Source organism: Neoarius graeffei, chromosome 1 (assembly GCF_027579695.1).
Source record: "Neoarius graeffei isolate fNeoGra1 chromosome 1, fNeoGra1.pri, whole genome shotgun sequence".
Lineage (NCBI taxonomy): Eukaryota > Metazoa > Chordata > Actinopteri > Siluriformes > Ariidae > Neoarius > Neoarius graeffei.
Window position 1 is genome coordinate 76,926,428 of NC_083569.1, and position 27,112 is coordinate 76,953,539.

Consider the following 27,112-nt stretch of genomic DNA (forward strand, 5'->3'; position numbering starts at 1 on the left):
TCGATTAGCAAAATTACAATTTGACAATTTCATGAGTGTTTTTTCCTTCTGAAATCAACTCCTCTCACAATTTCTGGAGGAATTTTCAGAAAACTTGACGAGGCATTGTTGCATGTCGGTATTACGCATATTGTAATTTCGTTAAATTCGGTCGCGTTTTCCCAGAGTTGTGGTCCTTTGATTAACAACCTTGTACTTTCACAATTTCATGAAGGTGCGCTTGCCTTCTGACATCAACTCCTCTCACAATTTTTGGACGAATATCTCGAAGCTTGGTAAAAGGCCTTGTTATATGACAGTAATACGCATATTGAGATTTAATTTCGTGTGTGAAAATTTGACCAGAGTTTTGACCCTTGATGAAATAACTTGTACTTTGACGATTTCATGAGGGTGTACGTTCTTCTGAAATCAACTCCTTTCACAGTTTGTGGAGGAATTTCACCAAACTTGGCAGAAGGCTTTGTTATATGACAGTTATACGCATATTGAAATTTTCGTTTAATTTGGGCAAATTTTACCAGAGTTATGCCCTTGATTATTCACAAACTTTGGCAATTTCATCAAGGTGTGCTTGCTTTCTGAAATCAACTTCCCTCACAATTTTTGGAGGAATTTCATGTAATTTGGCAAAAAAAAAATTTTTTTTTTAATTCCCCGCTGGCCAAAAGGCCCAAAGGGGGATTGTACCATGGCAATGTCCACCCGTCTGTTTGTCTGTCCCGGGAAGGGTCCTCACCCTCTGAAATCAACACCTCTCTCTCTCAATTTTTGGAGGAATTTCACGAAACTTGGCAGGATTCTTTGTCATATGTCGGGAATACGCTTATTGCAGTTTCGTTCAATTCAGTTGCATTTTACCAGAGTGATGACAGATCCCCCGCTGGCAGCTATTGTGCTCTCAGAGCATTCTTGTTATAACTCTTTAAATTTCCTTAAACTCAACCAGTGTGTGGGATGACAGCATATTGGGGAGTCTTTTTGATTGTCTCATGTGGTTTGGAGAGATTGATGCATTTATACTTGAGTAACATCTGGCAAAAGTTTGTGTCTGACCACATCATCACATGGTGCATTTTGGTCTGGGTTGCATTTCCACATGCGTTTCTATGTGAATTGCTGAGTCTTGTCCTGATCATCAAAATGTATGAAACAACTAGGTGGACTTGTGGTCTTTGTGTCCCTAGTTTGCTAAAGACAAAACTTTGTAAGATCAAATAAAATCACATCACACTTGTCAGCGTCAAAAGTGTGGGTTGAGATTGGCCATATAACATGCGTTTGTTTGTAACATATGTTAATTTATAGCATGTGTTTGTTTGCTGGTGAAATCTTATTCAATATGTTTACTTGAAAGCATGGAAATAGTGGTGTAAAATATATAGTATGATCACTGGAAGAAAGCAGTCAGTGGGCTTTTTCATCATTTTAACCCTTAAAGCTTGACGGCCTTTCGATTTCATAAAATCGGTGAAATTTAATTCCCTCTGAAATTTGGTTGTTGTGATATATGTTTATTTCTGTAATATCTCAAAATATCAGACCATTCTGTGGCTGGGAAGTTATTTAATTTGAGGAGATTCCCGACCAAATAATGTGCATGAAATCGCTCGCTTCACGCAGTCAAGCAGACAGAGGAAGTCCGTATGTGTGCGCACAGGTTTACCTTTGACCGTGTACTGACAGTTCCATCATTCTGTCGCTAAACGAACAGCTGATCACACCGAGGTGCTCGCTGACCGCCGATATTTATTAGTTTGGTCCTGCGTTTCCTTTCCTTCGCAACATAGCGTCTTTTCGTTTTGCTTTCCGTTACTGTAGTCGGTCTTTCATGTTTCATTCGCACACTCGCGTCCTCCATTTTTCTCTCGTTTTAAATTTATATCCCACAATGCCTTGCGCGAACAGGGAAAGCCCACCACGTCATGCATGACGTAGTATCTTGTATTGCGTCATGGTGAAGCAGGAAAAAATAGCGGGGAATTTAGGACCATGTGGCTATTAATTCATTAATTGTTCTATTTTTAAAAACAAATAAAATTGGAAGTCTGTGATTCGAATTGAGTAGTTTTTGGTCCACTAAACAAAAATAATTGGGTGTCGGGGAAAATTCTTTTTATGACCTACACTTGAAAAATCAGAAAGGACGTCTTGCTTTAAATGCATGGCTGTTTCTCAGAGGTTTGTCCACACCTCGGGTAATCATGAAACAAGCAACTTTCTTCCGCAAACTTTTGCAAACTTTCAAAAACATTTTACTGACAATAAATGCATAAAAATGTCATTTTGTTCTAGTATACAAATTATTAAGCCATTTTCACTCTGATTGAAGGATTATTCTTGTTTGTTTTTTCAGCTGAGGGACACTATGTTTAACATTTTTCATGTTTTGATGAAGAATGCAATTATTTTAACATTGAAACCATAACGATGTCCAGCTTTTTCCAGATCCAGCTAATCTGTGAGGTTGAAAGATGTAAAATATGATTAATTTAAAAAAAAAAAAACCTTTCTAATTCAGAATGTAAATGGCTGTTTGGGATTTGCTTGTAGATGATGCTGGAGGGTGTGCATCAATTTATTCCTGTCATCCTGTTTACCTGATCAGTACATCTCTTTGTCTTCAACTGTCTCTTCCTGTCTTCCACATCTTAGCGAGTCTCCTCTCTGTACCCCGGCGATAACGACCGTTTGAGGCGCATGTCTCTGATTGAAGAAGGCGGAATGAAGAAGATCAACATGGCTCATCTGTGCATCGTTGGCTCTCATGCTGTAAACGGCGTGGCTCGAATCCACTCAGAAATCATCAAGAACACGGTGTAAGAGTCAAACATGACATGCAGGATCAGATTTAGCAGCTGTACATGTGCTGAGACGCTTTTCTGGAGGAAATGACTTGCGAGGGATAACGCAGAAATGTGACGTCCTGATCACCAGTGTTTAAAGTGCATATCACGGGTAAATTCAGGAGCAAGATCAATGTAATTCTCCTGTTTTATATTAAACTTTGGTCAAATATCTGTCACATTTTGTGCAAATTTTTTTACCTTGCGCAATACCAGAAAAATTCAGTTGAAATCGAGCCATTTGAGGCGAATTGGTCCGCCTCTGAAAAAACTTGGCATTTGGATTTCCCGGCAAACATTGATTTTCGTGACGTCGCGTGCGGGACGCCTCCCTCTGAATCCTACGTCAGCGCTGGTTTGTTTATGAGAAAACGACCTGGTGGTTTTCTGCAAATTTCTTCAACGTTATCGCGTAATTATTAAAATGGTTAACAGATGTATCGTAGGAGGGTGTAGCAACACCAATCTTGATGGGATTAGTACTCATCGTTTCCAAAAAGACCGGACAATGAGAGAGAAATGGGAGCGCTTGGTCTACACAGGCTGTGCACTGAAACCGTGCAAAGCTCGCGCCCACAGGTGACGCAGGGCTCGAAATTAACTTTTTTTCTTTGTGTCCCCCAGTGGTCCCGAATTCTGTGTTGTATTGTCCCGAATGGAAGCAATAGTGTCCCCATTTTTTTCCTCTCTGAAATAACCAGTGGTTAATATTATCATATGAAGTTACTATTATATTTGTAACTATACGATTTTGAACCCTTTATATCATTTTTACAATAAGTCACAAGACACAAGCGACACGTGTCCTATACATCATCTACTTCAAAATTACAGTTATTGCATTTTCAGTTTATTAAACTTTGGCGATCTCACTGTATGAATAGATACCCGTTTATTTAAAGGGGCCATCTAGCTCATTCAGAAAACTCCCTACATCTGCAGTACACTTTAGCTGAAAATAAGACCCCTTTTATGTTCATTTCATTTACTTATACCTTGAATATCTGTTGGCATTTATAAGGCCAACTTATAATTTTCACCATTACCGTTATCCATTTTTATGGACTTTCCGTTATCCATTTTTATGAACTTTCCGTTATCCATTACCATTATCCATTTTTATGAACTTTCCGTTATCCATTTTTATGAACTTTCCGTTATCCATTTTATGAACTTTCGCTGCCGAAACATGGGTGAAAATGTTAGCAACATCAGCATAGTGGCAGGTCCGAGCCTAGTTGTGCTGCTGACTGACTAAACTTTCTGAACTAGAAAGACACCAAGAAAACTCACTTATTCTGTTGAACGGTATCTTCCGTCAATATCATCCACATCATTCCTGTTGTATTTTATAACGTGTCTAACAGTGTTCATTAAGTTCATTCAGTTGCTAGCGTTGCCTGCAGACCAGGCGAGGACACTTTGGATCCTGAAGGTCCCGGAGACGTTATGTCTGGGCTTTCAGTTTCTTCCCCGCGGTCGGTCCGCTTCAACCACTTAAGCATTTTTGTTCTGGCAAGAGTCGGCGCAGCGTGTGCGGTAGCAATTCCATTCCAAGTCCATATAATGCGGACTCCGGCCGAAGATTCTAGAACAGAATGCGCTGCTCTGTAGCCTACGGATGCAGGTGCATCGAAAGTGTAGCTACTATGTATTTTTCGCTGTTAACGTTTTAAAATTAAAATTGACAAATTAGGTGAATGTCTACGTATGTGTTACGGCTTTGTAAATAATATTAATGTAGAACTTTTTTTCTAGATCTATTTTTTTCCATTGTCCCGGGATTGTCCCAGATATGATAATTTTGTGTCCCGATGACATTTTTTATGGTCCCCGGGACGTCGGGACACCGTTAGTTTCGAGCGCTGAGGTGACGTCATGAATCTGGCTCCAGACTTGCATTGTGTTATTTTTTTTTCTGCTGTAGACAAATGGCCTTGTGCAAAATTACCCTTCTGGATGAGTGTGTAAAGGTACATTCTTTCATATAAAAAAAAACACGAAATTGGTCCTGAATATGCACTTTAAAGACTAGTGTTGTAGTCGAGTCACCAAACCTTGAGTCCAGTCTCGAGTACCCAGTGTTCAAGTCCAAGTCATTTGAAGAAAATTTCAAGTCGAGTCCACTATTGATCCGAGTCGAGTCAGACACAAATGATACAGCTGTCACACACGAACACTCTCGAAAACACATTGATAGCTTGAAGTTCGAGGTCGTCTCCTTGATAGTTCTTCTACATATGGAACACATTGCAGTGCATTTTTTTCCCACTGCACGAGAAGTCTGTATAAGCAAAGCGGACAATCCTAGGGGCTTCTCTGCAGGCATTTTAGCACCATTAACGTTAGTTTGTTCCTGAACATGACGTATGAACAGGTGAACGTGCATTCTCTTGCACGAAATTAGTATAAAAATTAATGTAGACAGAAATATCTTATGCCAGATTATTATGGCATGTTGCAAAAAATTAAAGAAAAATCCGAGTCCTCATCTCCAATTTACGAGTCCGAATGCAGTTAATGCACAAGTCCAAGTCATCAGCGCTCAAGTCCAAGTCATCAGCGCTCAAGTCCAAGTCAAGTCACAATTCCTTAAAATTAGTACACGAATCAGACTCGAGGCCTGTTAAAGACTAAAGCTGAAACGATTAACTGCTTTTCATTTGGCCTCGACAGTGCACAGGGAAATCTTATGTCGATTTACAATAGATGAGTTACCATGTTAGGTGGTGCAGTGGTTATCACTGTCGCTTCACAGCAAGAAAGTTCTGGGTTTGAACCTCGCGGCTGACCGGGACCTTTCTGTTTGGAGTTTAGATGTTCTCCCCGTGCCTGTGTCAGTTTCCATGACCCTGACGGATAAGCGGAATAGATAATGGATGGAGCTACAACGTTATTTACATGCTCTGGTAAATATCCATCGCTGAAAATGGTGTTTTCTCTCCAGGTTTAAGGACTTTTATGATCTGGACCCTCAGAAGTTCCAAAACAAGACCAACGGCATCACCCCTCGTCGTTGGCTGGTCATGTGCAACCCTGGCCTGGCGGAAGTCATTGCTGAGGTAAGAGGTGCCAAAAATACATGAGTGAGGTATATAATGAATGTGTGATGGATGATACTGTAGATAATGAAAGCTCTGTCCTACTTTCAGTGTTGTGCTTATTATAAGAGGATAAGGCGGTCTGGGAAAGTCCACCATGGCTACATTTGGTTCATTATTTGCATTTATTTTTCCTGAAAAATTGTGACCTACTTGGTTCAATTCAGTTTGTAATCAGATGCCACCTGTCAAATTATCGATCTGCTCTTGTGCCACACTCATAATGGAAATGGGTTGTTTTACAATCAGGGTACGCAAGCTAAAAATCACATTTAACACTTATTGTCTTCAATATCAAAAGGCTTGACGAAATAAACTTGGTTGTTTATTGTAGCCCTGTGATAGCTCTATTTACCACGCAAAAAAAAAATTGGTGATAACGTTATTTTTGGTGAATGTATGGCAATATGTGTCATATTTAGCAAAATTACTCGCGTCATTTAGAAAAAGTGCTTTTTTGACCACAGGTAGCTCCAAAAGGGATGCACTTACATCATTCTTTATACCATAAAACACATATTTGGTTCCATATCATTGGAAACATAGTTAAGTTTTAATGTTGAATGCCAGTAAGTTTTCAGACTATTTTGATCAAATTGGTATGTAATTGTGTCAACAAATGTCCTCTCCGAGACAGCTAATTTTTCAATATAAAAATAACATATCTAAAATGATTATTTTCATCCTAAAATGTGGTCAAAATATTGGGACATAAATATTAGAGACAACGAACACAAAGCTTACCACCTTGTACAACCCCGATTCCAAAAAAGTTGGGACAAAGTACAAATTGTAAATAAAAACGGAATGCAATGATGTGGAAGTTTCAAAATTCCATATTTTATTCAGAATAGAACATAGATGACGTATCAAATGTTTAAACTGAGAAAATGTATCATTTAAAGAGAAAAATTAGGTGATTTTAAATTTCATGACAACACATCTCAAAAAAGTTGGGACAAGGCCATGTTTCCCACTGTGAGACATCCCCTTTTCTCTTTACAACAGTCTGTAAACGTCTGGGGACTGAGGAGACAAGTTGCTCAAGTTTAGGGATAGGAATGTTAACCCATTCTTGTCTAATGTAGGATTCTAGTTGCTCAACTGTCTTAGGTCTTTTTTGTCGTATCTTCCGTTTGATGATGCGCCAAATGTTTTCTATGGGTGAAAGATCTGGACTGCAGGCTGGCCAGTTCAGTACCCGGACCCTTCTTCTACGCAGCCATGATGCTGTAATTGATGCAGTATGTGGTTTGGCATTGTCATGTTGGAAAATGCAAGGTCTTCCCTGAAAGAGACGTCGTCTGGATGGGAGCATATGTTGCTCTAGAACCTGGATATACCTTTCAGCATTGATGGTGTCTTTCCAGATGTGTAAGCTGCCCATGCCACACGCACTAATGCAACCCCATACCATCAGAGATGCAGGCTTCTGAACTGAGCACTGATAACAACTTGGGTCGTCCTTCTCCTCTATATCCGAATGACACGGCGTCCCTGATTTCCATAAAGAACTTCAAATTTTGATTCGTCTGACCACAGAACAGTTTTCCACTTTGCCACAGTCCATTTTAAATGAGCCTTGGCCCAGAGAAGACGTCTGCGCTTCTGGATCATGTTTAGATACGGCTTCTTCTTTGAACTATAGAGTTTTAGCTGGCAACGGCGGATGGCACGGTGAATTGTGTTCACAGATAATGTTCTCTGGAAATATTCCTGAGCCCATTTTGTGATTTCCAATACAGAAGCATGCCTGTATGTGATGCAGTGCCGTCTAAGGGCCCGAAGATCACGGGCGCCCAGTATGGTTTTCCGGCCTTGACCCTTACGCACAGAGATTCTTCCAGATTCTCTGAATCTTTTGATGATATTATGGACTGTAGATGATGATATGTTCAAACTCTTTGCAATTTTACACTGTCGAACTCCTTTCTGATATTGCTCCACTATTTGTCGGTGCAGAATTAGGGGGATTGGTGATCCTCTTCCCATCTTTACTTCTGAGAGCCGCTGCCACTCCAAGATGCTCTTTTTATACCCAGTCATGTTAATGACCTATTGCCAATTGACCTAATTAGTTGCAGTTTGGTCCTCCAGCTGTTCCTTTTTTGTACCTTTAACTTTTCCAGCCTCTTATTGCCCCTGTCCCAACTTTTTTGAGATGTGTTGCTGTCATGAAATTTCAAATGAGCCAATATTTGGCATGAAATTTCAAAATGTCTCGCTTTCGACATTTGATATGTTGTCTATGTTCTATTGTGAATATAATATCAGTTTTTGAGATTTGTAAATTATTGCATTCCGTTTTTATTTACAATTTGTACTTTGTCCCATCTTTTTTGGAATCGGGGTTGTATTTAAAAGCACTATGGAAGTAGTGGATTCTGAATTGTCAAAAAAAAAGTCCTCTCCGAGAATCACTTCATTTGTTTTTCCCAGCCCTGCTTAAAGCTGCACTTAATCTTGTTATAATACAAACTATTACACATGCCTATGTTCATATGTGTATTAATTTCCAAAAGTGCAGATTTGATAGTTTTTTTTTTTTTTAATTTGAATTTTGGACCCCTGTGACACAAACTTTGTACCCTGATTGTAAAACAACCCAAATATTAATGACATTTGTCTATTTGTTTCCCTTCTTACTTATTTCAGGCTCCAGAACTACATAAAGTAGAACGTTTCACTCCGTGAAGAGTTTTTTCTCAGGCTGCCACACGTACAGCACTGTGCAAAAGTCTTGGGCACATGGAAAGAAATGCTGTCGACCAAAAATGGCTTAAAAATAATGAAACGAAATGTTTCAACATGAGAAAAAAATACTATAAACAGCAGTAAGCCATAATAAATGAAAGTGTCAATATTTGGTGTGAGACGACCCTTTGCTTTTAAAAAAAAAAATAGTCTGAGGTACACTGAGTGCAGTTTTATAAGGAAATGAGCTGGAGGATGGTGGCACGGTGCTGTAGTGGTTAACCCTGTCGTCGAGCTCCGAGGCCGGCGAGGGCCTTTCTGTGTGGAGTTTGCGTGTTCTCCCCGTGTCTGTGTGGGTTTCCTTCGATTGCTCCAGTTTCCCCCACAATCCAAAGACATGCAGGTTAGGCTAATTCTTGGGTTTCAGTCACATGACTTTTCTTAGCGATTTCACTTCCGGAAAAACAGCTGGTGGTCGAGCAAACCAAAACAGCTGCCATAGTGCAAACAACTAGCGATAACTTATCAGAGTAGGCTCGTAATCTAGAAGCCACTGCTTGCTTTAGATATATTCAGAAGATTGCTATGTGCAATGGAATCGACCCCTCCAGTCTGGGGCCAAGTTTACATTAGACCGTATCTGTCTCGTTTTCTTCGCGGATGCACTGTCCGTTTACATTAAAACGCCGGGAAACGGGAATCCGCCAGGGTCCACGTATTCAATCCAGATCGTGTCTGGTCCGGTGCTGTGTAAACATTGAGAATACGCGGATACGCTGTGCTGAGCTCTAGCTGGCGTCGTCATTGAACAACGTCACTGTGACATCCACCTTCCTGATTCGCTGGCGTTGGTCATGTGACGCGACTGCTGAAAAACGGCGTGGACTTCCGCCTGGTATCACCTTTCATTAAAGAGTATAAAAGTATGAAAATACTGCAAATACTGATGCAAATACTGCCCATTGTGTAGTTATGATTGTCTTTAGGCTTGCCATCCTTCTACTTGCAAGTGGTAAGTGACGCGCATGCCCGACATGCACTGAGATCACACACACAGCGGCTCAGTCCCGAATCACTGCTCGTGCGCTCCACTCGCGCGCTCTGTGAGCTGCGCAGGGCCGGAGTGCGCACCCTCCAGAGGGCACTCGCTGTTCAGGGCGGAGTGATTTGGAGCGCAGGATGCCTGCGGAGCCGAGCGTATCCGCGTATTGGCGTTGCTGTGTGCACGCGAATCGTGTATTGGCGTTGCTGTGTGCACACTAATCGTTTTAAAAACGTTAATCTGATGATCCGCTGATACGGTCTAATGTAAACCCCACCTGGGAAAGAAGGATTTGTCATACGATCTTGAAAACTACCCTTCAGTCGAGTTCCCCGACATCTCGAACTATCTGGTGTTGCAGACGTCCTTCTACACCACAAAACAGATGAAAGCGTGGAAGAGTATGGAGGCTTACAACTTTTTTTTTTTTTTGTATGTGGCTGGGTAAAGGACCTCGGTATCAAGTCGCTGCCGAATGAATCCTGTATTGTTTTTGCCCGTGTAAGTATGGTGGTTTTTTTTTTTTTTTAAGCTTTTCGTTCGCGTCTTTACAACGAAGCGCTGCAAGTTGAAGTGTAAACAAACAGTTCACTTGATACTCACTTGTGCTCGCTCTTATTTCTCAGGTCAATCATTCTCAAAGCTCATCAGAAACCTCTTTAAAGACCTGGATCTTGTTTAACTAAGATGGAGAAGTGATCACGGCGCATTGTAACTGTATGGCTGGGGAAGGATTTTGTCGCGACCTTCATGCATATGGACTTTATGAGGAGTAAACAAAGAAACAGCTGGGGACTTTAGCGCTTCGTGATTTAAAAAAAAAAGTACCATAAAATTACGACACACAGCAAGAAACATAGTTGGAAAACACTAAGGACAGCTGAGAGGGAGATACAAACCTTTCACCAAGTGATCACTGCAAACTCGAGCATGCTTCGACTCGGCTCCCTTCGATTTCAGTGAGAGGTTCAAAAGCCACCTTTCTCGACGTCGTCTTGTGAAATCCTGTGTCCGTTCACCCTTTTTTTATTAGTTCACTGGGAACCCTGAAGAAACTTTTATCAGTTTCACGGTTTGATTCGAACAACCTAAAACAACGCAAGCGTAAGGCATTTTTCATGCGAGCAATGCACCTTCTCCGTACAAACGCTTTGTTAACTGAGCTCTGGTAGACCACCAGCTAAAGTTCTGAATAACTAATGAGGCAGATGTGACATCATATGAAACTCAATAACTGGTAGGGTTGCACCGAATCCAAGATTCGGTTTCGGATTCGGCCGAATCTTGGCCTTTTTAAAGGGGTTCGGTTTCGGCCGAACCCTAGAGCGCCGACCGAACCGAATCCTACGTGCGGCGCACGTGCACGCGATTACGTCGTCAATGTTTAGAAGATAGCCTCCATTGTGCTTGCAGTCGAAATCGAAAATGGAAGCAGTGAGCGGAAAGAGTGTTGTGTGTCAGTATTTTCAAGTGAAAGAGGGAGATTCAAGTCGCACGACATGCATACTTTGCAGTAGAGTTGTCTCGTGGTGGGAAAGATGCTAAACGGTACACAACAACTCCGCTGTTAAAACATCTTCACTCAAAGCATCCGACGGAGTACGAGTTGTGCATGGCCGACTCTAACGTCAGTGAGGCTTCAGGTACCGCAACCACACAGTCACAGATAAAAAAAAAAAAGTGGTACTCAGACCACCATTACCAACGCTAGCTATAGAACTAGGTTGTTAATAAAATAGCCTACGTGGAGACATGTTCGAGTTTTTTGTGCTACACTTTGTTTAATGCATCTAATTAAGCCTACAGTTGTAAGTGCTTGAAATTGAAGTGAAATAATTTATGTTCCATGAGTGTCAGCATTAAACATGATCAAGATCCCCAGAAAATTTTTTTTTTCCCTGAGGAAAACAGATTCAGCATTAAATATCACCTTTTTGTTTGAAAATTAAGTAGGCTTACGTGTATGCGAGAGTTAAAATGTAAATGTGCTATGTTTTGCTGCATTCTATCTGCAGAGATTCTTTATTTTTTACTTTTTATTTTTTGTTCAACAAAGAGCACTTTAGCAATGGCTCACTGTTACTGACAGGCCTTATTCTTTTAGCAGTAATGTCACGTTTTGCTCTTTTTCTTTGTTCTTTATAATGGACAGTATACTAAAGCCTGTACACTGAATGACTTTAAGCTGAAAATTTCAGTGGTGTTCTCCAAGTGTGATTATTCAAATACAAAATAGTGGCAGAAGTTATTGCCTTTGTTTTTACAGTTTAATCCTTCTGGATAAAGTATCTCTATCTTACTCTATCTTACTATTAAGAAAAGGAAATGTGCAATGTTTTTCACTGCATTATAATATACTAGCTGATGTTTGGAGTAGGATTCGGTTTCGGATTCAGCCGAATCTTAAGCAGTGGATTCAGTATTCGACAGAGCCTTAAAAATCAGGATTCAGTACATCCCTAATAACTGGTGACTCTAAATTGACCGTAGGTGTGAGTGTGAATGGTTGTCTGTGTCTATGTGTCAGCCCTGTGATGACCTGGCGACTTGTCCAGGGTGTACCCCGCCTTTCACCCGTAGTCAGCTGGGATAGGCTCCAGCTTGCCTGCGACCCTGTAGAACAGGATAAAGCGGCCAGAGATAATGGATGGATGGATGGAGCTGTAGGTTTTACTGAGCATCGTACAGAACCAGCCACAGTTCTTCTGGACACTTTGTCTCACTTGCTTCTTAATTTTGCACCAAATCCCAGCAGCCTTCATTATGTTTTCTTTTTGAATCTGAAAAGTGCTCTCTTATGTAACATGCTGCTCAGATACAAATAGTTTTTCTTCTGTAACGTTTAATTTTGTGCTGGAAAACGAACGTTTGGACTCTAAAATGTTTTTGTACCGACTCGATAACGTAGTCATCAAATAGAAACCTATAACCAAGTTTGTATGAAGAAAAGAATAGGGTGCCTAAGACTTTTGCACAGGACTGTGTGTGAAGCACTTGGAGGATTCTTAGACAATAAAAGAGAGAGAGAGAGCACTGCATGCTTTTTTTTTTTCCCCTCCCCCCACTCAATGTCCCTTATCATAAGATCCAGTATGTATAGTGTCTTGTAAATGGAGTAAGGAGATAAACAGGTTTTAATGGTTGTGCTGTGTAATCTTGTACATTAAACATTAGCGGATTGGTGAGGATTACATTCGTGACCTGGATCAGCTGAAGAAACTCTTGGAGTTTGTGGATGATGAGGCCTTCATCCGAGACGTTGCCAAGATCAAACAGGTGAGGCGACGACTCGCGCTGATCCTCCGTCTCGTCTGTGCCGAAAGACAGATGATGGGAAAATATCAAAACTATGTATCAGATAGTGGGAACACAAACCCACTTTTTTTTTTTTTAATAGAAAAACAAGTTAATTCCACCAGCATAAAGCGTTCTTTGGTTTGCCTTTTAAAGGAAGCTTTACTTCATATACGACACTCTTAATCCTTTTACCTACTTTATATTTGCAGGAGAATAAGATGAAATTTGCTGTGCACCTTGAAGAGCATTATAAGGTGAAAATCAACCCGAACTCCATGTTTGACGTTCAAGTGAAGAGGATCCATGAGTACAAAAGGCAGCTGCTGAACTGCCTGCACATCATCACACTCTACAACCGTAATTACAAACATTTTCATACTTCTCGACTCTTCTAATCGCCAGTGTCTAACAGGAAACTCATCATACCTAGTACACTGAGACGCACGTCACTAGGACACTTCCAGTCCACTGTGAATAATGTTTGCAAAATTTATGTGTTTCATAAAAGTATAACATTCCCTTTTAACCCTTTCACCACTGCATAAGTTCATGTACAGACTGCTATATATACGATATATCTTTTATATAAGAAATACCATTAAGACTAAGTAAAGTTGTGATAAATTCAGTATAAACCAGTGCACAATTTTAAAAGAAAATATCGTGAGCTACAGTGTGTGCCATAGTGACATGCTTGTTATCGTTGGAAACCAGAGCAATTCTGCTTATGCCAATAAGCTGAACACAGGTAAATTTGCGTTTTATCCAGTATTATTATACATGCAGGCCACTTTTTCCATGGAATAAAAACATTTATTTTTTTTGCAGGCCAGCTTCCATCAAATCCTGCGCTCTGATTGGCTGGCAAGCGGGTCCGTATCCTACGTTACAGACCCCGGTTATGGACCTCTGGCGACTCGCTCGTTCACAACAACAAACGTAGCATTTTTTGTCAATATCTCATCTCATTATCTCTAGCCGCTTTATCCTGTTGTACAGGGTCGCAGGCAAGCTGGAGCCTATCCCAGCTGACTACGGGCGAAAGGCGGGGTACACCCTGGACAAGTCGCCAGGTCATCACAGGGCTGACACATAGACACAGACAACCATTCACACTCACATTCACACCTACGGTCAATTTAGAGTCACCAGTTAACCTAACCTGCATGTCTTTGGACTGTGGGGGAAACCGGAGCACCCGGAGGAAACCCACGCGGACACGGGGAGAACATGCAAACTCCGCACAGAAAGGCCCTCGCCGGCCACGGGGCTCGAACCCGGACCTTCTTGCTGTGAGGCGACAGCGCTAACCACTATACCACCGTGCCGCCCCAAGATTTATTTATAAGATTATCAAAAATCTTCTACCTTTTTGCCAGCATTTCTCAGGAGAATAGGATTAATTTTACAGCATGGATAGCGATAACGACAGTGTTCACAGCGAAAGCGAGTTTTACTACCCTGAGGAAGAAGAAATAAAAGAAAACATTTCAGGAGAAAGCTAAAAACCTGTAACTGCTGCTAACGTCGAGCAAAAACATGGTTGAATCCTGATTGACTCCTATTTGTATAAATAGGGGACTACATAGGCGGCAAAATGTAGTTTTTTTTCCTGCCATGGAAGTGCACTTGTATACTGAGGAGGAAGCCATTTGCATTACAGCTGTGAATGAGGATTCAAAATGGTGGCTCAGCTCGGTTTTCCCTTTCGGGCGCTCTCGTTTTCTCTTAGAATTTGGTAAAGAAAAAAATAAATATATTATTTACCAGCTTAAGGTCGGTCCGTATGATGAAATACCGTGACCTCGGCCTTGAATACTGACCTCGGCCCAGAGGGCCTCGCTCAATACTTTCAAGACCTCGGTCACGGTATTTCACGACATGGACCTCCCAGCTGGGAAATAATATATAATAAAATATTCTATTCCCTTCTAGTGAGTTTATTGATGGCATGCAATATTGTTATCATATCGCTTATCCTCCTTGTATTACGCCACTCTCCTCAATGGAGAATGAGCGTGCAATATTGTTATAATATTGCATGTTGTCAAGACAACACGACGTCACACATCGGTGCTCATGCGAAGATCCAATGCCAACTTTTCTGCTGCGCATGCGCACAATCATTTCTTTGTCGGCCGGGAAAGAGAGAAGATTCAGTGCTAGGTTTAAGCACTAAATAAATAAACTGAAACTAAAGACGTGCTGAACACACAAAAGGCTACCAGAACTTCATTATATATTCTTCACGCATATTTACAAGAGAAAAACATACCAATGGATATCAAAAACCTGGAAAAGAGAGTAGTAGTAATAATAATAATAATTTCAGTTTACATGGCGCCTTTATCAAAACCCAAGGTCACTTTACAATCATAGGCAGAAAAAAAAAAAAGTCCGCCAAATAGAGGTCAGGATGTCATTCCAATGGTGTAGCAGCCACAGTCCCACCAAAAGGTGCATGAAAACAAGTCCCACACCATCAGCACAGCCACCGCGCTGCCGCCGGGCAACATCACTCGGAACACCACGCAATGGATCCACAAAGCGAGCACAGACGCACTGCTATGCAGAGCGCTGGTATGTCCCAAACCGTCTGCACAGCCGCCGCGACGCCATCGAGCAACATCACACCAAGCACTAAAACACTGCTGCACAGAGCGCTGGACAACCCCGATGTTAAAATGAGCAACAAGCTCACTGCAGTCCATAGCGAGGAGCACAGGCATCACCCACAGTGAACCCAGGCCTGGAGGGAACCGACACCCAAAAGCTCCAGTGAGAAGCGGCAGCCAGAATGCACACGATACACACTCAACTGGAAACGGACATAAAGGAAATATTATCAAAGTTCTACTTGGAAGTGAGGAAAAGTGACGGAGACTTTTTTGCAAGAGGACTTCGCTCATGGACTTCACTCAACAAAGCCCTTTTGTTTTGAACAACTGCAATGTAACAATGAACTACGACCAAAAGTAACTGAACTTGAACAGCCAACCTGGATAGTGCCTGTATACAAGTTGGGTTATTCAGGCTTTTTGGACTTGTACCATTTTTGTAAGAACATTTGAGTTGCATTCGAGCAGAATCAGCATTCAGTATTAGTAAGTAACACCCCCCCCCCCCCCCCCCCCCCAGTTCTAAACTTTTTGGAAAATCTGTAATTGTTCCTTCGAATGTGTATGTAGTATTATTATTATTATAATGGCTGTTTTTTTTTCATGGTATATCAGATATATTCCATTCAGCTACTCGTCTTTGACTTGTTCAGTATCATGCTAGCTGAATGGAATATATCTGATATACCACTCAAAGCCAGCCAATATTATTTAAATTATTAAATTATTACCAAAAGCAAGATGCATAACCCTAATTAACATCAAATAACATTGCGCTTATCTAAATTACATTGTAGGAAATCCTGGGGAATCCGATTTCTCAACCAATCGGCATATACAATACACAGAGCTTTCCCTACTACAGCGAGACCGGAATAATGGTCTGCAGTGGTGAAAGGGTTAATTATTCAAGCGCCTTTATATGTGTGACCTTTATACCCGTTTGTTTGATGCGTCTTGAGTGTCAGTGGGTCATTTGCATAAAAATGCAGGTAAAAATTCAACCAGGATGGATTTCAATCTGTTGAAATTTAATCACCCAAACAATTTCAGGACGTCTGGGACAGCGTTATGCGTTATTCCAGTATAAAATAGATCTTTCTGTCCATGTCGCATGACCACTAATCGAGCAAGCAGAAGACATGACCGTACATGGGTAACGATACAAGTCCCACAACGAGGATAAATCAGCTGACTATTTAACAGTTCTTCCACAAAATCAAGTCGTACATGAGCTGATGGAGAACAAATAAATGCCTTGACTCATCAGAAAGCTCTCTCTCTCTCTCTCCTGATTGGCTGTGACTCTTGTCTGTGTATTCAGTCTTCTTTCATGCCTAATGTTGACGTTTTAGTTTGTGTATGACGTATCCATCCATCCACCCATTAGCTTATTACTTCCGCACGCATCAGGGTCACGGGGGAAGCTGGAGCCAATCCCAGCTGCTCAAGGTGGGGTTCATCCTGGCCTGGTCACCAAAATATCACAGGGCTAACACCGAGATCAACAACCATTTACACTCGCACCTCCTGAACAATTTCGAGTAGCTCGTTGAGCTGCATGTCTTTTAGACTGTAAGAGGAGAAGCCATGGCCTCATGATTAGAGAAGCGGCTTTGGGACCAAAAGGTTGCTGGTTTGATTCCCCGGACCAGCAGGAATGCTGAAGTGCTATTGAGCAAGGCACCTAACCCCCAATTGCTACCCAAGCTGAGGTGTGTTGTACGTTGCTCTGGTTAAGAGCGTCTGCTAAGTGCCTGTAATGTCCGAGGAAATCCACACAGGCACGAGGAGAACATGCAAACTCAACACAGAAGGGCCCCAGTTAGCCACAAGGCTGTGAGGTAACGGAGCTAACCACCACACCGCCGTTTGGAGACTTATCCAACCAATTCCTACCCAACACCTCAGTACAGCGCTGATTGTGAATTGTTGTTAAAGGATTGTCAAGACAATGACGGCATCTCAGGAACATCTCATCTCATTATCTCTAGCGGCTTTATCCTGTTCTACAGGGTCGCAGGCAAGCTGGAGCCTATCCCAGCTGACTACGGGCGAAAAGCGGGGTACACCCTGGACAAGTCGCCAGGTCATCACAGGGCTGACACATAGACAACCATTCACACTCACATTCACACCTACGGTCAATTTAGAGTCACCAGTTAGCCTAACCTGCATGTCTTTGGACTGTGGGGGAAACCGGAGCACCCGGAGGAAACCCACGCGGACACGGGGAGAACATGCAAACTCCACACAGAAAGGCCCTCGCCGGCCACGGGGCTCGAACCCGGACCTTCTTGCTGTGAGGCGACAGCGCTAACCACTACACCACCGTGCCGCCGCAGCTTTAACATTTGATATATTTTTCAGCATGCGTATTTTAAGAATTGCTGTTAATTATGTAAACTATCTCCGGCTGCAGTTTGGTTCATTAAGCAAGGCTGGGAAGAGTTTTATCCAGACTAATTTGCTTGACCATAGTGCTGGATTTTGCTTCAGTTAAGACTTCAGTCAGTTGGCTCGTGTCTCATAACACTTGTGTGTCTCCACTCAGACATCAGGAAGGAACCCAACAAGGCCTGGACACCCAGGACGATTATGATTGGAGGAAAGGTGAGGGTGATGGTGCCTTCTTTCAGTTATTTTCCTGAGTTGTAATGATGTCGATAAAAGCTATTTTTCAACCAGTGGCTGTCTGGGAATGAAATAGTGAGTTTTCCTGTCATTGGTTCTTTTACACAAGGCTGCTCCAGGCTACCACATGGCTAAGATGATCATTAAGCTCATCACATCGATTGGAGAGGTGGTGAATAATGACCCGGTGGTGGGAGACCGTCTGAAAGTCATCTTCCTGGAGAACTACAGGGTTACACTGGCTGAGAAAGGTGTGTTGTGTATAGTAAAACTGCGATGTTAACAATTTGCACATCTCACAAATGGGTATTGTACTACTCTAGGTAATTTTTTTTTTTTGCTTCTTTTCCGCTTTTTTTCCCTTTTGTGGGATCAGTGGTCATGTAAAGTTGCATCATACTGTATTTAGATTGGATGGTTTGGATTTTTTTTTTTGTCAGGCATTTTTATTTTTTATTATTTTATTTTATTTGCTAATTATTCTCTACCTCCTCTGTGTAGTAATCCCAGCAGCTGACCTGTCTGAGCAGATCTCCACTGCGGGGACAGAAGCTTCTGGAACAGGAAATATGAAGTTCATGTTGAACGGTGCTCTGACCATCGGCACTATGGATGGAGCCAATGTGGAGATGGCGGAGGAAGCCGGAGAGGAAAACCTCTTCATCTTTGGCATGAGAGTGGAGGATGTCGAGGCCTTGGATAAGAGAGGGTAAGAAAAAAAACTGCTTGATGAATCTGGGTTGCTCGTGCTATCCCTCTGAGTAAGACCGACCCATTTAAAAATTCATGATTGTATGTGCATGAGTGTATACAGAAGTTTCTGCGTTAGTCAAGTGTGATACGACATGTACTTATCAGTGAAGGAGGCGTGGCCTCTGTACTTGTTGCTCTCATTGCAGGAGGGGTGGCCTCTGTGCTCGCCGGCGATGGAGGGGTGGCCTCTGTGCTCGCCGGCGACGGAGGTGCGGCCTCTGTGCTGGCCGGAGGTGCGGCCTCTGTGCTGGCCGGAGGGGCGGCCTCTGTGCTCGCCGGAGGGGTGGCTTCTGTTGTGAAGGATGTGTGCATGGGTTTTTTTGGTTTGGCTTTTTTTTTTTTAGATAAAACGGAACAGTTTGCACAAGCATGATTTAACCCTTTGGTGACTGACCCCTTGAAAATGGTTCCTCCAGGAACAATGACGTTTCAGTTGTCAAGACAACGGAAAAACTAAAATACAGAAACAGATACGTCACAATGCTCTTGTGCACAAAACAAAATGCTCTTGTATTTTAGTTTTTCCGTTGTCTTGACAACTGAAACGTCATCGTTCCTGGAGGAACCATTTTCAAGGGGTCAGTCACCAAAGGGTTAAACAGTGACTTTTTCTGTATTAAAACCATTTTACAATAAATTATGTACATCATCTTGATCATATTGTCTTGTCCTATTTTGCAAAAATATGTTTTCATAGAAATGGGACTTGTCGATATTTTCATATTTGTAAATACACCAGAATTGGTTTGATTTGTTTGAATGCAAAGTTAAAATGGTCATTTCAAATACGGTTTTAAATTAAAATATATTTTTCACCAAACAATTGTGTTTTCCAGGTACAATGCTACTGAGTATTATCACCGTATCCCAGAGCTCAAGCAAGCCATTGATCAAATTTCTGGAGGGTTCTTCAGTCCCAGTCAGCCAGACCTCTTCAAGGACGTCGTCAACATGTTAATGAATCATGACAGGTCCGAACTAATTCCTCTTCGGTGGGAAACTAGAGACTTCCTAAGAAAAGGCTTAACATAAGACTGCTGCATGTTTGATTGTGGATTAGTAACATTTATACCGTCTTTTATACACATGACCTGCTGTGTTCTTTCCTTCATCATTCCAGTTTTCTGTCTTTCTCTCCCTGTTCTTGGCAAATGGAAATTAAATTAAATATCCATAACATTTGTTGTGTCTTTGTGTTTCCCTTTTTGCAGGTTCAAAGTATTTGCTGACTATGAGGAATATATTAAATGCCAGGAGAGAGTTAGCGCTCTGTACAAGGTTGGTGCACGGCAACTTTTCAGTCGAGGTTGAAAAGTAATTAGCACTTCTCTCAATGCAAGTACTGTACATAGAAATGGAATACTCTGGTGTCAGAAAAAAATACTGCATGAAGATATTGTGTTATCTTAAAGTTCAGTGATTGGTTCCATTTCTCAAACCAAAGATATAAAAGATGACCTAATAAGGGAGACCTTCAAACCCCAGTTTAGTGTCCGTTTTCCTGAGAACGTAGTCAAATGAGGTTTATTTGCTTCATTTAATATAAACTTTTAATCAAGCAGACACTGACAAGTAGGTCTTCTTTAGAACAGACCAGCAGATCAGTTTACACAACATAAAGCCAGAGTGTTTAGTATAAACACACAGTTGCATCTGTTTTTTTTTTCTCCTACAGCTTTTGCAACACACTTGAGTACTAGCTCAGTGCTTCGTGCATGTTTGTGATAAATCATAGATTTTTCTGTTCTTCATCCAACTAAGCTTCCTGGAAAAAACCCCAAACTATTCCCAACAACTTGTCTTTCCTAATACTTGGTTATGCCTCCCTTTTCCTTCCTGACATCCCCAGTGTCTTGTCAGATTAAGCCCACATGCACACAATTCAAATAATTGCACCAAATATTTTCTATGGGATTGTATAGGCCAGTAAAAGTGTCGTAGTGTTCTGTCATAGTGCTTAATGAAGGAGTCACGCAGTTGTCATCCTGCAACATGGGAGTGTCAGTGCTGTGTTCTGCCTGGACATAAAGCATGAAAGACAAAGCTCATAGTCCGACCAGCAACAATAAATTACGTTCGTCTACAGTATGTCAGGGGTTCTCAACGGCCCAGCTATTCATACTTGTAACGAGTCGGGGCCCATTAAAAAAGATCCCCAACTATTTTGGCTCGTCTGTTCTATTAGAATTGAATAATCCTATTGCAAAGTGTATTAATGGGATGCAACATCACTCCGTTACAGATGGGAGCCCAGGAATTAAATAAATGCAATAAAACAAACCGTTTTTATATTTAAAACTGTATAGATGTGCCAGAAGCCAACATTAAACCATGCATGCAGGGCATTCTCAGTCAAATGGAATTAATGATCCAAAAGTGGAGTCTGGGCGGCACGGTGGTGTAGTGGTTAGCGCTGTCGCCTCACAGCAAGAAGGTCCCGGGGCCGGCGAGGGCCTTTCTGTGTGGAGTTTGCATGTTCTCCCCATGTCCGCGTGGGTTTCCTCCGGGTGCTCCGGTTTCCCCCACAGTCCAAAGACATGCAGGTTAGGTTAACTGGTGACTCTAAATTGAGCGTAGGTGTGAATGTGAGTGTGAATGGCTGTCTGTGTCTATGTGTCAGCCCTGTGATGACCTGGCGACTTGTCCAGGGTGTACCCCGCCTTTCGCCCGTAGTCAGCTGGGATAGGCTCCAGCTTGCCTGCGACCCTGTAGAAGGATAAAGCGGCTAGAGATGATGAGATGAGATGAGATGAAAGTGTTGTCTGGGCGATTAACACAAGAACTTATTGCCATGTTTTGCGTACAGCAAACGAGCAAGTTATTAAAACCAAGAAGTACACTCAAAAGAAGTGGAGATAGAAACTACTCAATGGGATTAGATCCTTACACACTAACAAAGAAGGATTGTTCCTCAGAGTTGGAAAATTATCCATCCGTTGAGTTCCCCGACATCTCAAACTACCTGGTGCTGCAGACATTGTTCTACACGGACACACAGATGAAAACCTGGAAGAGCATGGAGGCGTACAACTTTTTATATGTGGCTGGGTTAAAGATCTGGGGATCAGGACGCTACAAGATAGACAGCGGTAGATGGATCTGTTTATTAGCAGGCGTGATGTTTACAAAAGCAGAATCATAAAGCAGAGTATTTAAACAGGTTATAAACACAGCCAGAAACAAACGTTACGATGATGATGATGCTTCGCAAAGCCTCTGCAAACAACGTCTGTATCTACACGTGCTGATTGCGCTCAAATCAGTATCGGGTGTTTCCCATAATGACCGGGTCCCAGGAACGCACAGCAGCTCGAGCTGGGCCAGGCTCAAGTGCGCTAAGGCACGACAGTCAAGTGTTCACCTTCTGTGTAACCACAACTTTTAGCTCACGTGTATATCGCCACCAAAATGCCTCATTTTCATCGATAAACCATTGCGAGCTGCAGTGTGACCGTAGCTTAACAAGGCAGATGTGACGTCGGGTGCGACCCAGCAATTGTACCCTACTATGAGTAAAAATTAGCTTCAACTTGGAAAAAAAAACTCAAGGCCCGCTAATGGCCCAGTGGTTTAGAAACGCTGGTCTATGTGCACTTCGTGCTGATGTTGTATTCAGATGTTTCTATTAAGTGGCTGCCTTTTATTGGCCCATGGAGCTTATCTCGCATTTGTTTGTGGTCATATAATGAGTCTTACAGCACTTTTGGTCACTGTTTTATACTTTTCTATGCTTGGATTGCGTATCTACACAGTACCACTCAAAAGTTTGGACACCCCTACTCATTCATAGGTTTTTCTGTATTGTGACTATTTTCTACATTGTCGAACAATACTGAAGACATCAAAACTATGAAATAACATATCAAATTGTATAATTAACAGTTATTCCACGAAATCGAGTCGTACATGAGCTGATAGCTGACAAGGCGCTTAGCACCGAGTTGGCTATAAGGCATGTACGACGAAATTGAGTGGAATAACTCTTTTATTCAATCCACATTCACTGGATTTTGAGAAACGGAGCATTTTTAAATTTTTTGCAAATTCGATAAATAAAAACTTTTATACAAAACGCTAACAATCATTTCTGCTTAATGTAAACAAACCGGTGAAATGACTGGAGCAATTTTGTGAAAAATGCGATGATAATTCTTGAAAAATAATTAAAAGATATGTTCTTACCATCAAATACATTTATTCCATGTTTTGTTGCTTTTATTTTTTGGGGTTTTCAAGTAGTTTTTATTTTGTCCTCGGTTGGTTCACCAACACGCTCCACCATTTTGTTTTTCTCTGCTCATGGTATATGAGCTTATAGCCTAGTACTAGAGTAGCCAATCAGAGCGCACGATTGCTCATATCCAGTGAATGTGGCAGGGTTCTAACGAGGCCTTTCCAGCGTATCAAGTTGATACGCAGTGTTTCCTTACCGCTATGGCCACAATATTAGCGACACGCCTGTAAAAGTTGCCGCTACACTCATAAGATTTGTCAGTCTTGAAAATGTGGTCTTTTGTTTAATTTTTTCTCTTGCAACACGCGCCACCATTTTGTTGTTGTTTTGGGTTTTTTGGCGGTTGGCAAACAAACTTAAGGGTGCATTACCGTCACTGACCGTGCTGGAGTGGGGGTGGGGACTATATTCTTCTAGCCTGGCTAACGCGACTGCAAAGCTCTACGAGCTATTGGTCTGGCCAAGATATTAAGCCCAACCGTTTCCCAGAGCCCGTGGTTGACCCGCCTCCCTGAAATGCCTCAGTTTGCTACTGGTCGAAGCCAGAAAAGGCTGTGACGAAGCTTAAACCAATCACATCACTCTTTCCTCTGCCGTATGCGACGCGACGGGGCTAACTGGTAGATTAAACTCTTACCGAAGCCGGTCGGGAGCAAGGCGAAAACGTCCTTCCTTTCAATAAATACCTCCAGGGCTGCTCTTTGCTCCGTTTTCAATGAGAACTTCCCGTTGAATGCTTTCAATACAGCATCTACGCGTAATAGATGCGGAAGCGTGAATGAAGCGCTTCCGGCATAGATTCTGTAAACAATCTATGGCTTCCGGTCGCAGTTCTAGTACGTCAGTGCCTTGAACACGCCTCGACCCAGGGCCGTTGGAGATGCTCAAAGTTGATTGGTTCCCGATTTTTCGGGAGCTTGGAAGAGCTGTAGATAGCTTGCCTGGCCAGACTAAGCTCGCAACAGCCCTTGTGTTGCGTCACGCTTAGGATGGGCGGGCCCAGGCTAATATTCTTCTAGCTATTTCTGTTTCTCTTAAATACTTGATTAAAAAAAATTAAGCCTCCATTTTGTTTTCCCTCTACTCACGGTATATGAGCTGATATCCTAGCAATAGAGTAGCCAATGAGTGTGTGATTCCTCATATCCAGTGAATGTGAATAGAATGAGTCTTACAGCACTTTGTCACTGTTTATACTTGTCTATGCTTGGATTGTGTATCTACACAGTACCAGTTAAAAGTCTGGACACCTACTTGTGTGGTTTTTTTTTTTTTTTACACCAATGCGACACTTTTTTTTTTTTTTTCTCCATTGTAGAACAATACTGAAGACATAAATACTATGAAATAACAGATCAAATTTATATATATATGGAATTATGTGCTAAAGACATGACGTGCCTTTTAATTAATAAAAATAAAGGAAAAACCTTTTGAATTACAAGGTGTGTCCAAACTTTTGACTGGTACTAAAAATATAAATATAGATTTAAATCATAACTAATCATTAATGGTGCTTTCCAAACAGAATACGAAGGAATGGACCAAGTTGGTGATCTACAACATTGCCAGTTGTGGCAAGTTCTCCAGTGACAGGACCATCTCTCAGTACGCCCGTGAGATTTGGGGTGTTGAGCCAAGTTTGGAGAAGATCGCCGCTCCGGATGACCCTCGCTAGGCAGCTACTCAGCAATCAGGAGCTCTTTTCGCTGGAGTTGTTCTCACCTTTCGTTCATTTCTGCTTTGTGATTGTGTAGATGTTTCTATGCGATTGTTTGTTTTATTGTGTAACAAATGTCTTCCTGTCCTGTGAGATCTGGTTCCCTGGCCTGCTTTCTGTGCGGTGAGAACGGAACGTTTTATTCATGTTAACTGGTACCACCTTTCAGATGAACTAAACTGTGTAGCACATCAGTCTGGGATCAGAAACGAAGCATTTAATAGTTTTAATATATGCTTGAATGTGTCATTGTGGTCTGTCTAGTTTGTCGTCTTCTCATTAACCAAAGAATAGCCCGGTTATGGGGAATACACGTGGACCCACTGTGATGTATAGAGCAGCCACTGAAGGATTAATTGAAGGTCTGTCCGTCTGCGTCTCGTATTCAGCCACATTGGTGTCTGCTACTTGCTTGGACTCATTGAGATATTCCTGCATGATTTGGTGTGTAGTGTTTTAATGTTTTTAATATTTCTAGAGCTTCATTAATCACATCACATCATATGACATTCACTCATTTAAGCTCAGTTGCTGTTCATAATATTCATGTAAATCTCACACAAAGTGTAGCGATGTAGTGTGGCACCTCTGTATACGTGTTATGATACTGTCTTTCCTCTTGCACTTTCTCAGTTTAACAGCACGCTAAGAAAAGCTGCCTTAGTTTGCGTGTCTGAGTGCGTGAACACGTGTGCTAGTGTGTACGAGAGCCTAGAGATGATGCAACTTCCTCCTATCTGTACTAGTCCTCAGCCTAGAGACTGGTGAGCAAGCCACTTTAATTAAAAGATATTTTTAATATATGCTTAATAAATATAGAAGACTTAAGAATGTCTGTTTTAAACAAAGTGTTCTCACTGGAGTGTGGAAAAAAACTCAACTGTGTCATGTTTGACTGTTAGTAATAAGTCAATAAAGAGCTAGATATATGTACATGACGATAAGCTATGGCAGTTTGGATCTGTGCCTCTGTAATGTACTCTGAATGTTATTCCTGTGTTGGTTGGAACAGCTGACAGATCAGAGAGCATGGGCCAAAATGTCACCCAAATCCAATTCAAAATAATAATTCAATAAAATATTCCACACAAAACATGGTGACTACTTCTCGGTCATGGAATGGACAACAGGATTATAATTGCATATCAGTCCGAGAACATAACCTTATCAACATTACCATTCTTGTTTGACATCTTTTTCCCACCTCTATGCGGGTTAATGTGGATCGGTTGAACAGACAGGGTTGAGGGCCCAACAGTGGCAGTTTGGCTGTGTTTTGGCTTGAACCCGTGACCGTCTGATCAGTAACCCATCAACCCACCACTGCACCTCATCAACATGACCATTAACAAAGGCAAATTTCTCGTCTTTCTCATCAAATGTTTGTCTTGAGACTGTTTTAAACTCAAAAACTAAGCTACAAGTCATGAAGAAAAAAAACCCATGACCGATTAGTGAGATGTGTGTCATGCATGACCACCCTGATGTAACCTATTTTCCTATAACGGTATGTCCTAAAGTGTGTGATTCTGTTCAAGGAAGTACTGACCAATCAGAATCAAGAATTTTAACAGCCCTGTGGTATAAGTTAAATGATAGGTTGTCTTGTTTTCCTGTAAACACGCTCATGTTGGTGGTTGAACTGGTCACATAAAAAGAATCTTTCACTTCAAGAAAGAAGACCTGAGAAAGATTTCTGCTGCAGAGCCCTAAAAAAGGAAGTAATGAAGTAATAACTTATAATATGGACACAAATACTATCATTTGTACATACAAAATGAAAGGGTATTGTTAAAACTTTAATTTACTGCCACTCCTGGCTCATAATAAAACAACTCCCCCCCCCCCCCCCCCCACACACACACACACATATATATATATATATATATATACATACACACACACATATATATATATATATATATATAATGTACATTAGTAAGTACAAAACTGGACAAAAAACACTTTAGCACACCCATCCACTTGCTGTTTTATGCAGTTCTCTAATCAGCCGATCCCTTGACAGCAGCACAATGCATAAAACCATGCAGATACAAATCGAGAGCTTCAGTTAATGTTCACTTCAAACATCAGAATGGGAAAAAATTGTGATCTCAAAGTGTGACTTTCACTGTGGCACTGTGGGTGTTGGATTGAGCCAGATGGACTGGTT

At 41.6% G+C, this 27,112-nt stretch overlaps 1 protein-coding gene across 1 annotated transcript in view; it reads left to right on the forward strand.

The window, feature by feature from the left end:
* pygmb (phosphorylase, glycogen, muscle b) overlaps nt 1-25,883 on the forward strand; it is a 79,568-nt gene extending 53,685 nt beyond the window's left edge. The window contains exons 11-20 of the mRNA XM_060929184.1: nt 2,656-2,819; nt 5,794-5,908; nt 12,858-12,959; nt 13,190-13,337; nt 18,153-18,211; nt 18,342-18,483; nt 18,734-18,941; nt 19,822-19,956; nt 20,197-20,263; nt 24,748-25,883. Coding sequence (XP_060785167.1) covers nt 2,656-2,819; nt 5,794-5,908; nt 12,858-12,959; nt 13,190-13,337; nt 18,153-18,211; nt 18,342-18,483; nt 18,734-18,941; nt 19,822-19,956; nt 20,197-20,263; nt 24,748-24,897 — 1,290 coding nt within the window. The 3' untranslated portion in view covers nt 24,898-25,883. The remainder of the gene's footprint in view (nt 1-2,655; nt 2,820-5,793; nt 5,909-12,857; nt 12,960-13,189; nt 13,338-18,152; nt 18,212-18,341; nt 18,484-18,733; nt 18,942-19,821; nt 19,957-20,196; nt 20,264-24,747) is intronic.
* The last annotated feature ends 1,229 nt before the right edge of the window (nt 25,884-27,112 follow it).